Source organism: Schistocerca nitens, chromosome 3 (genome assembly GCF_023898315.1).
Source record: "Schistocerca nitens isolate TAMUIC-IGC-003100 chromosome 3, iqSchNite1.1, whole genome shotgun sequence".
NCBI lineage: Eukaryota > Metazoa > Arthropoda > Insecta > Orthoptera > Acrididae > Schistocerca > Schistocerca nitens.
This window is the reverse complement of record NC_064616.1, coordinates 246740180-246759284: the sequence shown is the minus strand read 5'-3', so window position 1 is coordinate 246759284 and position 19105 is coordinate 246740180. Positions and strand designations below refer to the sequence as shown.

General features: G+C 39.9%; 1 protein-coding gene across 1 annotated transcript in view; it reads right to left on the bottom strand.

Annotated features, from left to right (window-relative positions):
- The window catches only part of LOC126248203 (uncharacterized), a 988540-nt gene that overhangs the window by 103106 nt on the left and 866329 nt on the right, over positions 1–19105 (bottom strand). The window contains exon 19 of the mRNA XM_049949008.1: positions 4552–4726. Within this exon, the coding sequence (XP_049804965.1) occupies positions 4552–4726 (175 nt within the window). The remainder of the gene's footprint in view (positions 1–4551; positions 4727–19105) is intronic.

The following is a 19105-nucleotide window of genomic DNA, read 5'->3' as shown; positions in this document are numbered from 1 at the left end:
TCTAAGGAATAAACCATGTTGTCTACAGCACACTTGCATGTTGTGAACAGCACACGCTTACAGCAGAAAGACGACGTACAGAATGGCGCACCCACAGACTGCGTTGTCTTCTATATCTTTCACATCACTTGCAGCGCCATCTGTTGTTGAAAATTGTAACTACTGTAATTTCGAAAGTTTGTCTGCCTGAAAATGTACTGTTGTCCCAAGCATATTGCAACAAACGGTGTATTTCTATCGCTGCTCGTTTAGTTTTTATTGCCGTTTCAAATATACCGGTCATTTTTGAAACACCCTGTAGGTCACCAGTCATTCTAATGTGAACTTGTACATTTTGTGGTAATGTGTCCCAAGTAACATGAAACACAATACAAAGTATCATATATTGCACTGTGGAGCCACTTTAATTCAACTCATAAAATATGGGGCGGTGTTGGGGGGGGGGGGGGGGGGGGGGAAATATAATATATTGTTGCAGGCCACAAGATGGAATAGTAGGCTTGCAAGAAATTGATCACTATGGTAACTATGTGAGTTTGTGAGACCAAACATTTTATTGATGTAATTTAGCTCAAGTGAGTGAGGCCACCAACAGTATTTCCAGTGGCAGCAGAATTTTCTTGTAACAACTATAAGGTGTAATGAATGGCAGAGGTAATATGATAGTCTAGGCAAATCTCAACCCACAGAATGAAGTTTTTCAGCTGAGTATTATATGAAAGCAATGATGGAAATTTGATTTTGTGGAAGTTTCTTCACACATCAGTTTGCTGGTTTTGCCTACCTAGATAAAAACAAGATTCATTACTGCACCAACATTGTCATTCTATATGTGTCCCTGATGACTAGGCAAGACACTCTTCAAAAATTTTCTGGCTATGGCAAGCAGTTAAAATAAATTGTAATAAGAATGAACAATTTGAACTGGTAAGCAGTTAAAGAAATTCGATCAGACTATGGATGCTGTCACAGGCTATAATTCCTCAGTGATTTTTGTTTTAAGGGCATTGGGCCTTGGCCCAAGGCATATTTATTTGCCTGAAATTTCATCTTCCAATGCTAATGACATCATCAAAGGTTATAAAGACACAGGTAGTAGTAAGCAAATTAAACAATTACAGCAAACTGAACTGTTTGTGCGTTCACACTAAGGCCCACAACTTGTCTAATTTCAGTCATTCTTAATTTCTGTTAAAGTTATTTTGTGCTGTTAGGTACCTATGGCCTCTGTGTTCATCCTAGCATAGTAATGATTGGATCTCACTAAAACCAATGCATTGGAGCAATGAATTTTGTTTAGTAACTTGTTGTTTGATAGTGACCATTAATGTGAGCAGAAAATTGGTTGGTTGTCATACTCATTTATAATGATGCTGAGTCACTAAAACCTAGTGGTGGGTAGTTCACATTGATGGCAGGTTTGTTTATGTTACTGGAACAAATGTAGAATATTTGTCTCTGTAGCAGCTGGGCAGTATTTTGTCTGTCTGTAAAGGCTCTGGGTGAAGTCCAGATCATTAAGATGCTGCAGTGAATATGAACTGCATAAAGGGTCTAAGATACTGAATAGAGAAGAAGAATTCTTGTACATAGCCTGTTAACAGGTTGGCTGGGAGGGTACCACATACATACCCATCACACGTTTGCTAATTTGTTTTTGAATTTGTCTTTCAAGCAAAACTTAATTATGATGTAGAATGCCATTGATCAAAAGGAGGTGGTGGATATTGTCTCAGGAGGATTATGGGAGAGGCAGAATTCTATGCTAGCAAGGATATTGACATGGAATAGCCACAGGCACAATCTGAGAAAGCGATTACTGTCCTGGAGATAGGAAAGGGAAGTGCAGACATTGACTGGTAATAATGATATAAAATGTTGTTGCACATTTTGATAATTAGTAGAAAGATGGAGTTGGCTTTGGATTAGGTAAAATGTGGATGATTTGGGTTGCAAGTATGAGGAGTGAAAGGGATTCAAATGTCAGATTTTGGAATAGATCTTATGCTTAAAGGAGCTGTTGAAGATATGCTGGGCTTGTAATGTTGGGACCATAGTGGCTGGGTTTATAATTGGGGGTTTCATAAAGCTGGCAGACTCCTCAATACATTTGACAATGATATTGGTGGGATCCTTGCCTGTGAGAAGAGTGATACGCTCAGAGTTTCCAGACTTTAGCTGCCAGAGACTGTGGTCATGTGTGTGTGCATTGTGTTTGGATGAGTGTGTGTGGGCGTGTATGTTGTCTGTTTTTGACAAAGGCCATGTTGGCTGAAAGCTAACTTTCATATAGTCTTTTTGTTGTGCCTTTCTACAACTCAGCATCTCTGCTATATGGTGAGTAGCAACTATCCTTTTCATTATATTGTCAAGTGAAAAGAGTTTTGTGGCAATATTCTTAGTTAATAAGTGAAAAGTCAGAGATAGTTGTTGTATGCACTTATATTGTAACATGAGTAGTATTAAGAAATGAATTTTCAATTATATACGATGATGCAAAACACTATCATACAGAGACTGGGGCCAGTGATTAAGATTAATTGATATGAGAAGAGATGCCATAGTGTCATGACTTAGAGTTGCAGTCGATCCTCACACTTTCCCAGAATGGTTCCTGCCCCATGACACTCTCCAACAATCATCATGGAATAATTGGTCTGAAGATGATCTTACATAGATCAAATCTGGTCACATTTTAAAATGAAACTAAATTATTTTACATGGCCAAGACTGTTTTAATTAAAATTTTTAATAAAGCTTATTTTTCTCATAAATGAAGTTTCGACAGAATAAAACAAAACGGTCTTTTTGTCATTGTCTGTAATCTTGTAAAGTTCTTGGCTTTTGAAGATGATCCTATTTTTACTTAGGAGGCAGGAACATTGTGGAATTAATTCTGTTGGTTAGATCTGGTCATAACACATAACAGAAAACAGAGGTGACATTAATAGACTGTAACACAAGAGAAGCTCTAAACTCAGAGTAGGGTGAGCAAAACCTAATCATAGTTTCACCCACAGTTTCAACTGTCACAATAGTAATATTACAATTGTACCTAATGCCATTATTTTGTGATTTCACTACTATTAGTACTATTGCTACTACTTCTGCTGCTACTACTACTTCTGCTACTACTACTAGTATTGACTACAAGTAATACTGCTGCTGCTGTAGTTATGTAATTGAACTGGTAACACCTGTCTATTTTCATTTATAATGAAAAATACTTACAAAGAAAACTTCAAAAATACAGCTGAACAGGCGTGAGTGAGGAGGTAAAGCTCCTATTTTTGAAAAATAAATGAGTAATAAACAAAAAATATTTTAATAGACACAGTGCTTACTGTTTTATGATCTTATTTTGTGTACTGCCCCACCAGACATGAATTATTTGAGGGAAACCATTTTGTCCATTCACATGATACTAGAAACAAAGAAAATTTTATACTCCTCACCCACTGCCTCAGACTGTATGCCCAGGAACCTGAATACATGGGAATGAAAATCTGTAATAAATTAAAAGGGAACAAGTTGATCCAGACAAATTTAGGTTAACTTAAAAGAAAGCTGTATGAGGTACTGACACTGAAGTGTTACTACTCAGTGTATGAATTCATGCAGAACGAACTGGAAATTTGAGCTGGATACGATGTGTTACACATTCCAAGAAATATCCTTATAGTGTTATTATTTATCATAGTGCTATTATTTATTAATGTAAAAATCATCATAACTGTTTTATAAATTTGTGACATGTATCCTGTACGCAAACCAAATGGATTGCAAACGTACATCATGAGAAAAAAAAAAAATAATAAAAAAATAAAAAATAAAAAAAAAATAAAATAAAAAAAATAAAAAACTGGGATTTCTACATAAAGACCTTTTACAGACTATCACATAAATAACCAGTCCTCTTTTTAATAGACACTGTTGTTTTATGCAACATGGTTACCTGGTGCCCATATATCACTCAATATAATAATTTAATTTCATTCAGCTATATCGTTAATGATCTTTATCTGTACTCTATTCAGATATTTAATCAGGTAACACCAGGGAGAAAAAAATATGAGTGACTAGAGCAAGTCAAAGATAAGAGGCAATGATGTATTGGCAGGATACCAGAAAGTAGCAGCTCTTATGTAGTGGAAACTGCTTGCAGAACAGATGTGAAACATATTCAGTACTTCTGTTTCATGATGTAGACAGTTAATGGACTGTATTAGGGACTGCTGTTGAAGAAATAGAGATAGGCATTGTAAATGCTTTCTTCCCATATAGTGGTGGATATAAAACTTATCCCAATGTTAAAAGCCTCTAAAAATTATTTCTAGCTGACTACATAAAAAGTGGTAATGTATTCATGTATTTCATAGTTTCATGAATATAATGTGATTTTTGAAATCATTGTTCCTAACTAAACTTGAAAATATTCCATATTCAGCAGTAAAATATTTCTATCATTACACTCTATCATTACACTCCATAAAATTTATTATCATTGAAAGCTTTATAAAGTTTTAGTACAGTACATAAGCTAAAAGTAACCTGTCAAGCAGAGATGAGGCACGTGAGTTTTCACCCAACCTCTCAATCAAAGACATTTTCTCAGCCATAAAGGAACTGGCACGGGATGTCCATCCACGCATTGGAGGAGTAATGGATTCCAGTTGTGGCTGAGGCTTGATTTCATAGTCTGAGTCCACTCGATGAATTTGAGCAACTGCAAATTAATATCTTTAGCTATTATATCTGTCATACAAGCTTTGTGTTGAATGTGTGTAACTGAACTTTTGTTTCCAATTAGGTCTAGTCAATAAACTAACAGAAACAAACCAGAATAAATAACATTTATTTTGAATATTTTGTATGCAATTTTCAGACAATGGAAAATGTAGGATGTATGTCATTTTCTGTTATTTCAGTTTAGGAATTTCATTCTATGTGTTTCTGTATCATATGTGTAAGTTTGTAAATGAATAATACAATATTACTGTTACAACAAATAAATGGCATCATTCTTATGACAATGGAAATACTTAACAGAATAAAAACAATAATATCCTTCTCTATGTAGTGAATGTTTTAAACAGTTTATAGGAACATGTATAACGTAGTATCTCAGTTGTCAATCTTGCATAACTGGACAATGTGGTTCATCTCTTCCCGTTTTTGTGTGATTATGTAATGAACGGAGTACTCCTTCATGGCTGCATGGTGAGTGTGGTTTGAGTATTAGGAACAAGGGAGGCTATAGCATGAGAGAGTTTATGGACAAGGTTTGGATGTGTAGTGACTGTCTTTAAAGGCACCAGTACCCTGTTATTACACAATACTATCCTGGACTCAAACACCTGAACCACATTTTCCATTTAGGCTTCAGTTACCTTTCATAGTACTTTGAGACTGTAAAATTCTCCTTAAAATCACTCCTACCCCTTTGTGAGTTCCAATACCACATAGTTCACGTTATGTGAAAGACTTGTCCTATGCATCCACACATCATGCAATATACCAGTGCTGTCATTGACATACACTATCTTATCAGTCATACAGACACCAGTAAAACAGCTATATCACATATCTCCATCACTGTACAAATTTTTATGTGGACATTACTAACGACCAACTGTCTACACATATAATTTATAATCAACAGACTATGGCCAAAGTCAGGTTGGATTTCAGAGTTGCAGATCACGCTGCCCAGCATAATATGGGAGACATTAGTGGCTGCTTTAACATCCTAGTTGTGTGATTCCAAGGCACAGGCATAGCTTTCTACGTATTTTCTGAAAGTGTCTACACTAAAAAGCAATTTAAATAACCATCATTTAAGTTCAGATTTCAAAATGGGGCAGTTGAATATTTAATGATCCAGGTGATGCAAAACGCCAGAAAATTGGACAGGGACAAGAATTGTCAGTCTTTGGGCTAAACAAATTTTGTGTCATAGAATAATATGAAGAGCTCATGTAAGTCTTTGTTTGTATGATATGTTATTTATTTGTCAGTTTTTGGTCCTGAGTGGTGAAATGGTTGATGCCCTCATGGGAAAATTAAATGGGACAGTGGGGATTTGGGCATCTAGTTTTGAGTTAGTGAGAAAGATAGTTTTCATTATGCATGTAGTATATTACACTTGAAAATGTAAAATACTTAACTTTTAGTATCATATTGTATTAATGAATATATGATCAAATGGGCATCAAACAACATTCATGATTGGACTGAGGATTTCTTGGTAGGGCAGATGCATCATATTTTATTGAGTGGGAAGTCACTGACAGACACAGAAGTAGCTACAGGTATTCTCCAGCAAAGTGTGTTGGCACCTTACTTTTCATGTTGCCTGTGACATGGCAGGCAATATTAATAGTAAGAGCAGTTTTTTGCAGAGAATGCAGTTATCTAAAATGAAATAATGTCTGAAAACTCTGCACAAACATTCAGTCAGGAGTTGACAACATGACAATGTGGTGCAAAGATTGGCAACTTGCTCTAACATTCAGAAATGTAAAACTGTGTGCTTCCCAAAATGCAAAAACATGGTATACTATGTATAAAATATCAATGAGACATAAATGAAATGGTAAAACAATCCACAGGTGTGCTGGTGGCTCATAGTATCCTAAGGACACAGTATTTCAGCAATCAGAGATGTCGCCATTGTCATTAGCAGGGGTTGTGGAGAGGCTAGCATTGGTGTCTGTGGTAGGATTGATGAAAGTGCTCTGTCTATGATACTGACCAGATTGTTTTGTTTGCAGAGAGCCTTTATAATTAAACTCAGTACTAGTTCCCAAGCCTTGCTGAGATTATAGCTACAATCTTGGTTGATGAGATCATCCCTGATGCAACTTTCTATGGCCTCTCTAATAATGCTGCCCCAGTATTTAGAAGTCTGTACCATGATCTTAGTATGGTCGTACTCCATTGCATAATTCTCAGACAAACAGTGCTCTGTGACTGCTGACTTGTTGGGATACGTCAGTTGAATGTACCTCTGGTGTACTCAGCAATGCTCTTTGATGGAGCACACTGTTTGTCCAATATATGTCTCTGCACACTGGCATTGAATCTGGTATACTCCAGCCTTCCACAGGCCAGTACCATCTTTGGTGCTTTCCAGTAACACTCGTGTTTTACTGTCCGAGCAAAAGGCAATTTTTACTCAGTGCCTCTTGAATATGCATCCGATTTTTCCCAACAGTGCGCCAGTACATGGTATAAAGGCATTGGCTGCCTCTTCCTCTGTGACTGTAGTGGTGGGGCAGAGAGCATGCCTCATCTGCCACTGTGGATACCTGATTTTTCAGAATACAGTTCTGAGAAATTCCAGCTCCTGGGACAGATTCCCTGCATCTGAGATGATGCAGGCCCTGTTTATTAGTGTTTTTAGTATGACATTCCTCTGCAAAGAACTGTGTCACCTATCTGCATGCAACTACAGGTCAGTGCACATTTTCTTTTGATACACGCAGTGGTGCAGGGTGCCATCACCTATTCTCTTGAGCACAATGTCCAAGACTAGTAATCTTCCTTCTGCTTCACTCTCTACAGTGAATTTGATATTGAGGTGGATGGAGTTCAGATGTGTAAGGAAGTCAAGGAGTTTGTCCCTTCCACGGGCCATATGACAAATGTGTCACTAACATAATAGAAAAAACACATGCGTTTCTATTTGGATGACACCAGGGCTAGCTCCTTGAAGTATTCCATATACAAATTTGCAACTACAGGCAAGGTTGGACTGCCCAGTGTGACTGCTTTCATTTGTTCATAGTATTGTCCATTAAGCAGAAAATATGTGGAGGTCAGGAGATGCCTGAAAAGTGTTTTACAAAATCCACAGAACTATGGATGTGATAAGGCCACATAAATGCTTAGTATTTCCATTAAATATTTTGCCAGCAAATATGTGGGTGCCATAATGTTGCTGACAACGGGGCACAATGGTACCCCATATTTGTGGGCTTTAGGGAGCCATAAAGTCTTGATGGTACAGATTGTTGAAGTAACAGTTTCTTGGTGACCTCCTCTGGTATATCCGTATACTGAAGGAGAGTCCTAGGATTGTCTTCTGCCTTTTTTGTGGGATCAGCATTGACTTTCCTGTAGGACTCCTCATCTAGCAGGCTCTGCCTCTCCTCAATGTTGTCCTTGTGGGAAAGAACAACAGTAGTGTCAACTGAGATTGTGGTTATAATCTTAGCAAGGCTTGGCAACCAGGTCTGAGTTTAATGAAGAAGGCTCTCAGCAAACAAAACTATCAGACAAAGCATTTACATCAATGCTACCACAGACACTGATGCTAGCAGCTCCACAATCGCCAATGTGCAGCTGCGGGCACGGGCCATGGATGGAACAGTACACAGGGGGGAGGGTATATAATTTGGCCAAGCACCCTCAGGAAGTTATCAAGTAGTTGGAAAGCTACCAAAATGTGCACATTGCTGCTAGTGCACCTAATTGAGACTATCAACAAATTATGATGTCTGGCGAAAGAAGATATCTCTCTCCATTTCTTCTCCCATAGTCTCCTCTGCATCAGAAGATGAGGCAACATCTGTCTCTTCCTCTGCATGAAGTGACTGTTTCACTTTTTACCATTAGTGTCTTCTTGTTTTGCCAGACATCGTAATTTGTTGATAGTCTCAGTCAGGCACACTAGCAGTGATGCACACAGTTTGGTAGCTCACCAACTACTTGACGAGATCCCAAGGTGCATTGCTGAATTATATATGCTCCACCCCATGCGCTGTTCCCTTCATGATCTGTGCCCGCAACTGTGAGTCAGCAGTTCTGGAGTGCTAGCGTCAGTGTCTGTGGTTGCACTGATGTAAGTGCTCTGTCTGCCCTGATCACTGGATAGCTTTGTTTGCTGACAGTCTCCTTCATTGAACTCAGATCTGGTTGCCAAGCCTTGCTCAGATTATAACCACAATCTCAGTTGACAATACTGTTGTTCTTTCCCAAAAGGACAAAATTGAGAAGATGCAGAGCCTGTTAGATAAGAAGTCCTACAGGAAGGCCAACACTGACCCCACAAAGAAGGTGGAGGACAAGACTAGGGCTCTTCTCTAGGATGTGGATTTACCAGAGATGGTCACCAAGAAACTGTTGCCTCGACAACCTGTACCACTAAGACTTTATGGACTCCCTAAAGTCCACAAAGGTGGAGTGCCATTGCGCCCACATATTTGCTGGCAAAATATATAATGGAAATACTAAGTGCTTATGTGGGTAAATACTCTTATCACACCCACAGTTCTGTGGATATTGTGAAACACTTTGAAAACTTGGGGGTGAAAGTCTTAGATATTCTGGTAATTTCTGGTATCATTTCTTTATTCATGAGGATGACTCTACGAGAGTCACTAGAGCTAATTGGTCAGAAATTTGGTGAGAAGACCATCAACCTTTACAGGCATCTCTTGACCACATATTTTCTGTCTAATGGAGAATACTATGAACAAATGGAAGGAATCACAATGGGCAGTCCACTCTTGCCTGTAGTCACGAATTTGTATATGGACTACTTTGAGGAGCAAGCCCTGGTGTCATTCAAATAGAAACCCACATTTTTTTTTATTATATGAATGAGACATTCATCATTTGGCCCACGGAAGGGACGAACTCCTTGACCTCCTTACATATTTGAGCTACATCCACCCCAATATCGAATTCACTATAGAGACCAAAAGAGAAGGAAGATTTCTATTCCTGGATGACATGGTCAGGAGAAAAGCTGGTGGCACCCTGTCCACAGCGTGAATTGAAAGAAAACATACACTGTCCTATATTTGCATGCAGACAGCTGTCACCACCCTACACAGAGGCATGACGTACTAAGAACACTAGTGCTCAAGGCACGCACCATCTCAAATGCAGATAATCTGCCACAGGATCTGGAACACCTCAGAAATGTATTTCGAAAAAACATGTACCCAGAATGGCAGATTAGGTCTGCTCTCCACCCCATCACAACAGTACAATCTGTGAAGATAGGAGGAGTCACAGAGGAAGAGGCAGCGACTGCCTTTATATCCTATACTGGCATCCAGTTAGGAAAAATCGGATGCATATTGAAGAACCTCCGAGGAAAAGATATCTTTTACCCACTCAATAATCATAACTATGAGGCATCAAAGATGATCTCGGCTTGCAGAAGGCTGGTGTACCCCAGATTCCCTGTCAATATGGAAAGACAAATATCAGACACACAATGTGCACTGTCAAAGATTGTTGCTGAGAACACCAGATGCACACTCAACTGATGTATCCCAACAAGTCAGAGGTCACAGAGCACTATTTGTCTGAGAATCATGCAATGGAGTATGAACATAACAGAATCTTGGCACAGACTTCCTAATATTGGGACATTGTCATTAGAGAAGCCATAGAAATTTGCACTTAGGATGATCTCATCAACTGAGTTTGCTTCTATAATCTTGACAAGGTTTGGGAACCAGTACTGAGTTTAATTAAGAAGGCTCTCAGAAAGCAAAATGATCTGGTGACCAGGGCAGACAGAGCAAGTACATCAATGCTACCACATGCTAGTGTCTCTACAACCACCAGTGTGTGGCTACGGGTGCAGATCGTGGGGGGAATGACCTGCGAGGAAAGGGTATAAATTGGCTGCGTGACATTAGGAGCTCAGTTTGTCCGTGCACCTGATGATGTCTGAGTGCAGAAATATTGTGCCCATTAGACACTATGAACAGTCTGGAACAATTTGTTTGGGATATGGAATGGGACGATAATAAAGGCTCAGTCATAGATAAAGCACATGCCAGACTTTGATTTATTGGTAGAATACTGAGGAAATACAATTAGTCCACAAAGGAGATTGCTTACAAGTCGCTTGTGCAGCTGATCCTAGAATATTGCACAAATGTGTGGGACTAATACCAAATAGGAAAAACAAGGGATATTGAAATTATATGAATAAGAGCATCATTAACCATTACAGATTTGCATGACCCATGGGAAAGCATCATGGATCTGCTGAAAATCCTGAACTGGCAGAGGCTTGACACCAAATATCACAAGATATTCACAGTTTCATGAACTAACATTAAATGAGGACTGTAGGAATCAACTACAACCCATTACATATCACTACTGTAGGCACTGTAAAGACATTATTAGACTAATTGTAGTGTACATGGAGGCATTTAAGCAACCATTCTTTCTGCATTTCATATACTAGTGGAATAGAAAGAAACAGTAATATTTGATACAATGGGAAGTACCCTCTCGCCATTCAGATCATAGTGGTTGGCAGAGTATAGATGTATATGTCATTATAATTCAAAATTACTAAAAACTGAGATTCCAAGTGTACAGTATAAATGCCATTATTTGGTATATTTTAGTACCATTTTGTAGACCACACTGGGCAGCCTGCCTGCAATGTGGCCACCACACGCACAGTCATATACCTTGGGTAAGGTGTGGCCTCTGTAGCTAGTGACTCTGCTTCAAGAGATAGCATGAAAACAGCAGACATCAAGAGAACTTCCTGGGATCTTTTCTTCCAAGCCTCACAGAGCCACCACAGTATCAGGGGGTGCTGGCCACACTGATACGCACTGTGCTTGGCCTAGTAAACAGCACTGAGGTTGCAGGCACCATTCCACATCCACGAGATCACGTATCCTTGTAATGTCACATTAGCATTCATTCAGTGATAGGTATTTAGGTCAGCACTCATACACTCGGCAGCCAGCGCACAGTCCAGGCTCAACACCGGCCACATCTGCAGCCCATCTGTGGGAGTCATCTTGTCGTATCACCACTCAGTGCTCACTGGACCTGTGCTTAAGCTGGCCATGAGCCCACAGCCTCACTGGACTCTATTTCTAATTGGTGACTATGGCTTCATGGGGCTTGTCATTGTGAGCAACTTCTATAGTTAATAAAAAAATGGTGGTTATTGTTACCTGAACATTTCAATTGTTGCCTGTCGCACCCCTTGGTCATGGACAGAAAAGATAATATGGCTGCTGTAACAGCTTACATGTTGTTTAGTCTCACTATTTGTGAAATTTTACTAGACATGTTGCCTAAAATCATTTCATATCCTATTTGTGCATTATTTGGTTTGTTGCTCTTGCATTACTGTAAGTCTGCAGAATGAAAACTCTCTTTGTGTAGAGCCTACAATTAAAATTTGCATGTGAGGTGTTCAGGTACCAAGAATATATCATAGGCCTAAAATTGTGATAAATACTGTGTCTAATTAAGTGAAAAGCCATGTGTTTTAATGAATACATCCTGTTCTTTTAGACACCAATAAGTGTTTGAACATGTGAAGTACAGATATCAAACTAATACTGAATTTCAGTAGAGAGAAACTGAGAGGCATATGGACCAAAATAGGGACATAATCTTCATGCCACTTTTCCATAAATATTTGTATCGGTTGGTGAAGTATGTAAATCAAACAACTGTCACTTTTGCACCACATGATCACTGACAACAGCAGTTAAAACAGTCTTCTGTAGCAACTGGAACAGCTGCACCAGAAATACTGTAAATCCAAATTTAGCTGTTTCTACATAAACAAAAGCACCCAGCAGGCAGTCACCTTAAGATGACGAAAAAATTCTTGAGGTGCACCTGACACCAGGGGCTGTGAATGCTACTTCTACAGTGACATATGTATAGCTGACCAATATGCAGGCAAGCTGAGATTTATAGACTCCTAGCATACACCTCTGCAGTGGAAGTCACTAATGTACACATGTCTTGGAGTGCTTGACGAAGAAGTAGCTGGTTGCAGTTGTGATGGTGAAAGAAATTTTTGATAGCAATATTGGATTATCAAGGGTGGGAAAGAGGTGGCATTCCAAAATTCCTGATCACAAGTTTTTGTATAATGTCTTGCATGACATTCCAAAGGCATTCATGTTATATCATGAAGACAGGCATTGTGACATTGTCAATGATGAGTTGTGTGTTGAATGGGGACATTAAGTTCTGTGATCCAGATTGTGTTATTCAACAGGAGTATGCTATGTGTGAGCATCAGGTTTCATCCACTCCCTTTTCCAATCCTCATACACAAAACAAATACGACATTACTCCACACACACACACACACACACACACACACACACACACACACACACACACACACACACAACTGTCACCTACACTCATAAAAAGACACTCAACTCAAATGAAAAGTATTGTTGTGTACTGAGAACTACTCTTCAGGATCCCTCAGTCAACAATGCTATCCAGTTTTTTCTTTTATTTTTATTTCCTCCAGATGAAGTCAACAATGCCCATATAAATGATATAATCTAAAGAAAGATTCAGCCAGTGGACGATTGTTCAGACAACACTCCTCAGTCAGCTAATTGAATTAGAAAAAGAGAGATTAGGAAAACAGATCAACAATACTTAATCATATACTGTTGCTGCCAAATATGAATGTGTTTATCAAACTTAAGCACGGAAAGGATGTAAAAAATTATAGGACTCTTTTTAAAAAACTGTGAACACACAGGTGCACAAGATGAAGGTAACTGGTGTCTGTATGAAAAAGAACATACCAATGGTGACTGTTTTGTCACATAAGGATGTTAAAGAACTGCTAAACAATGAAATACTGAAGACCAAATTTAACCAGGAGCTATGTCAAATAGAAGGCCACTTTCATTTTATGTAATGTTCTAACTTGTACAGAAAATGATGAATTGGGGATTGCATATAATAAAAGAAGACATGTCATTCAAGTAGTTCAAAAAATGATTTTAAACTTTATTATAAAATAGGTCATCAAGATAGAGAAACAACTGGTCAGGTAGAAATAAAGCCGTTCCTGAGGAAGATGATATTTCATAGTGCAAGAATGAATGTAAGATACCTTTGCTGTCAATGATAACTTGGTTGTTTCCATGTATCTGAAATGTATTGACTTGAGGTCTGGGTCTAAGTACTGAATAATCCAAAGAGTAAATTATGGATAGCTTCTCTAAAATAACTGTTAAGGTGAAGCATAGGTGACTGAGCAAGAGATTATGAAATAATATATGAGGAAAAAAGACAGAATGTTTTATGAAGAAGGAGCAAGACAGAGAATCATAAATAGGAGCTCAGAGAGAGGCAATCTTTCCCGTTATCATCACTGACTTCTGAAGCTGAACTCATAAATCTGAAATCTGTAAGCCCTGGATAAACATACATAATCTGTGAAGGTACCATTATGCTCTCAAAGACAGGTAAGCTACATTCCTAACAATGGGCGAAAGGCATCTGGTGCATGTGAGGTACATGAATTGAGGCTGTGTCACCTTCCTGGCATTGGGAGATACTGATTGCATATACACTCCTGGAAATGGAAAAAAGAACACATTGACACCGGTGTGTGAGACCCACCATACTTGCTCCGGATACTGCGAGAGGGCTGTACAAGCAATGATCACACACACGGCACAGCGGACACACCAGGAACCGCGGTGTTGGCCGTCGAATGGCGCTAGCTGCGCAGCATTTGTGCACCGCCACCGTCAGTGTCAGCCAGTTTGCCGTGGCATACGGAGCTCCATCGCAGTCTTTAACACTGGTAGCATGCCGCGACAGCGTGGACGTGAACCGTATGTGCAGTTGACGGACTTTGAGCGAGGGCGTATAGTGGGCATGCGGGAGGCCGGGTGGACGTACCGCCGAATTGCTCAACACGTGGGGCGTGAGGTCTCCACAGTACATCGATGTTGTCGCCAGTGGTCGGCAGAAGGTGCACGTGCCCGTCGACCTGGGACCGGACTGCAGCGACGCACGGATGCACGCCAAGACCGTAGGATCCTACGCAGTGCCGTAGGGGACCGCACCGCCACTTCCCAGCAAATTAGGGACACTGTTGCTCCTGGGGTATCGGCGAGGACCATTCGCAACCGTCTCCATGAAGCTGGGCTACGGTCCCGCACACCGTTAGGCCGTCTTCCGCTCACGCCCCAACATCGTGCAGCCCGCCTCCAGTGGTGTCGCGACAGGCGTGAATGGAGGGACGAATGGAGACGTGTCGTCTTCAGCGATGAGAGTCGCTTCTGCCTTGGTGCCAATGATGGTCGTATGCGTGTTTGGCGCCGTGCAGGTGAGCGCCACAATCAGGACTGCACACGACCGAGGCACACAGGGCCAACACCCGGCATCATGGTGTGGGGAGCGATCTCCTACACTGGCCGTACACCACTGGTGATCGTCGAGGGGACACTGAATAGTGCACGGTACATCCAAACCGTCATCGAACCCATCGTTCTACCATTCCTAGACCGGCAAGGGAACTTGCTGTTGCAACAGGACAATGCACGTCCGCATGTATCCCGTGCCACCCAACGTGCTCTAGAAGGTGTAAGTCAACTACCCTGGCCAGCAAGATCTCTGGATCTGTCCCCCATTGAGCATGTTTGGGACTGGATGAAGCGTCGTCTCACGCGGTCTGCACGTCCAGCACGAACGCTGGTCCAACTGAGGTGCCAGGTGGAAATGGCATGGCAAGCCGTTCCACAGGACTACATCCAGCATCTCTACGATCGTCTCCATGGGAGAATAGCAGCCTGCATTGCTGCGAAAGGTGGATATACACTGTACTAGTCCCGACATTGTGCATGCTCTGTTGCCTGTGTCTATGTGCCTGTGGTTCTGTCAGTGTGATCATGTGATGTATCTGACCCCAGGAATGTGTCAATAAAGTTTCCCCTTCCTGGGACAATGAATTCACGGTGTTCTTAGTTCAATTTCCAGGAGTGTAACTGGCAGCTGCAAATATTGCAACTAACAACATCAATATATTAGTTCTTCTAGAGAAAACATGTGCTGGAATTGGAAAAAAACATATGATACTGAGAAACTCTACAAGAAAATGGTAATTATGGGCACTAAGTTTGACATTGATTGCACAAAGGATTGGTTATACTGTAACATGCATACGAATCATCAATAACAGGTACACAACAAAAGCTATTTTGTTAAATGTTTTGTGCTGCACCATGCTCATCAATGAGTTTCATAAAATTCTGGAAGATAGTACATGGTGTAGTCTACTACAAATGGGAGAGAGAGCAGAGGAACATGGAGATTATGGAGAGAAGGGTGGAAGTGAAAAATGAATGAACAAAGGTTGGGTAGCCTGGGAAAAGTGCTAGTGGAGATTAAGGCCAGATGGATTACAGGATTGAAGGATTTGTTGTAGGAGCAATTTGAATCTACATATTTCAAAGAGAAGCAGATATTGAGTGGGAGGAGGGGAGGACAGAAGGTGTTAGTTTTGTGAAGTAGCCATTGAAGTCACGCATGCTGTGTTCTGCAGTGTATTTCACCCCTAGATGATCAACTCTGCTACTGGTCACAGTTATGTGGAAGGCCATTCATTCAAGTGGACAACTAATGCGTGGTCATGTCATGCACACATAAAAGGCTGTGCAAAAGTTGCAACAGAACTGGTATATGATATGACTGTTTCCACAGATGGCCCTTCCTCTGATAGGATAGCATCTGTCTATGATAGGACCAGAATGAGATTTAATGGGTAGTGGGTCAGGACAGGTATTACAACTGGACGTTCTACAGGTGTGTGACTGACTGGAAATGGCAATGGAGTAGCATATCTCTATAACAAACATTTGACCCCCCAGTCCACCTGACTTCAGTCCCTTCTAGCCCCTGTTCCACACTTCACTTATCATGACCACCCAACCCAAATTCCCTCATTTTCAACTCAGAACCTCCTCCCTGCAGTCTTCCTCTCTTCTGCCTGCTCTTCCCAGTTCACTCCGAAGAATCGTAGTGCACCACATGTCACTCCTCAAGCCTGTGCTAGAGAAAGCTTGTTGGTGAGATAACCATTGCACTTGTTGCCACTCCATCCCAGCCATTAGCTACCCTAACAATGCAGGTGTGTGTGTGTGTGTGTGTGTGTGTGTGTGTGTGTGTGTGTGTGTGTGTGTGTGTGCGTGTGTGTGATCTCTAAAGAATGTTTAATCCAAAAGCTTAGCAGTATATATTGTTTATGTGCCAATTGACCACTCAAAGCTTCAGCTTTATGGTGAATCGTTACATTTATTTCTTCCATTGTTCAGGACAGGTTTGTGTATTTGTACTTTCCTTACCTTCTCTGCTGTCAGTAACCTGAAATAATTGTACTTGTTGGCAGTTATCATTATGTGTTATATGATCTATTATCAATTATTACATGCTCTGTATCTCCTTTCACATTTTTTCTGCAATTAGCAATATCCCATATGCAACAAGGTTCTGTCTGTATGTTACGTGAACTAAATGCCAATAAAAATGATATCATGTTGATAAGTTGTCATATGGCTGCAAAAGTGTGTGACAGGAAAGTTATTCACGCAAAAACAACAAGCAATGAGAATGTCAACATGTTTAATTTGCAGTCTAATGTCTGCAATGAACCACAAGAATGAATGTACCAGTATAGCATCAAAATTGTGGGCTGGGAGTCACTACTGCAAGTGTACAGTCATTCAGACTTCCCAGAGGGTGACTTCAGGGCAATGATCCTGCTGTGGTGTTTCCTTCCTTCACTCATGAGGCAGAAAGTGTTGTAGTGCCCAGGGGAGGAAGAGCTATTAGCAAAACCTCCTGAGTGAACTGTACTACATCTATCCTTGCATAGAGTTGACATTGCTATCAGAGTAGGTTCACCACATAGGAATGACAATAAAAGTTGAGTATCTATAGAAGTTTAAAACAAAGATATAAGGGTAAAATATTATAAGTCAAACAGTCATGTTGGAAAAAGTACATACAGCAACATGTATCATTAGACTCATATGGTACCTCATACATGATTATCTGGCAGAAGCTATTATTGCTTCTGTAGTGCTATCTTCACCAAGATGGGAAATTAGAAAATGGAAGATTACAAGTACCTGGAGAAAGAGTGGGAACATTCTTGTACAAGTACTTTTTCTAGATAACAATAATCATGCAGTCTCTAAAAAGAAAAAAAAAACTATGTATCAAAAATACACAAATGATCTGAACATACAGCCATTTTTTATCATGGATATTTGGGTACATTATCTAATTTACACAGAGGAAAGTCAGAGACTAATAATGGGATTTTTGTGCTTGACCTGCACTTTATAACATAAAAATACCACCAATCTTGCATAAATAACATAAAACACATTTACCAAAAAGAAAATTTCCTAGAATTTGGAAAAAGTTGAGATGTTCTTACTAAAAAAAAAAAAAGGTTGCAGTAAAGCCCCAATGGATCCATCATATAGATAGTTTGCTTTACAAATGTCCTAGGCAAAGAATTCAGAAAACAAAAACAAATGTCCTAGGCAAAGAATTCAGAGAAAACTCCTACATTAAAGAAACTGCATGGCAAAAGTGAATAAGTAAAGTATACTGAAAGTATACTGTCATTCTGGCAGTAGACTTTGCCCTTTTCTTCTAAGTTGCTGTGTGATCTTTTACAGGTCTGCCATGATAGAAGTGCAGTCAGAATCTCATGATGGAATGCTGTTGTAATCAAGAGAATGATGAAAGACTGCTTGCAGGGTTCTGTATATAACCCAACATTTTGGTACATCCATAAGGATGAAACAGCAGCACTTGGAATGGTTGCCTAGACTGAAAAATCTTCTCCTCTGTGCTCACAGTGATAGCCACGCCAAGTCATTGAGTAAGATGGAAATAACCAATGAACAGCTAATTTTGTGGTGTATTAGGACAAAATTCAGAATTGCTCCAAACAAATACAGATATCTTGTTTTTGAAGGAAAATTATACATGAATCATGTGACCAAAGCAACTGATGTTTCCATAGGCAGACTAAAACTCTTTCTGTATACAGAGATATATTTAGATTAAAACTATAAATTTATTAAATCTAAAGTTGCGCACTAAATATTGTGCAAATAAGCGGCAAGCACATTGCAGTTATGAAGAAACTGTTAAGGGAATATTTGGTTCATTTTATCACTTTCTACTTTATAGCACCACCAGATCATACCACAATGCCTTAACCCTTTGATGCTGAGTGTGCCATAACAGAGTGCATACCTGCATATTGTTGGTATGCTCTACAGGGCAGTACTCTCTATGC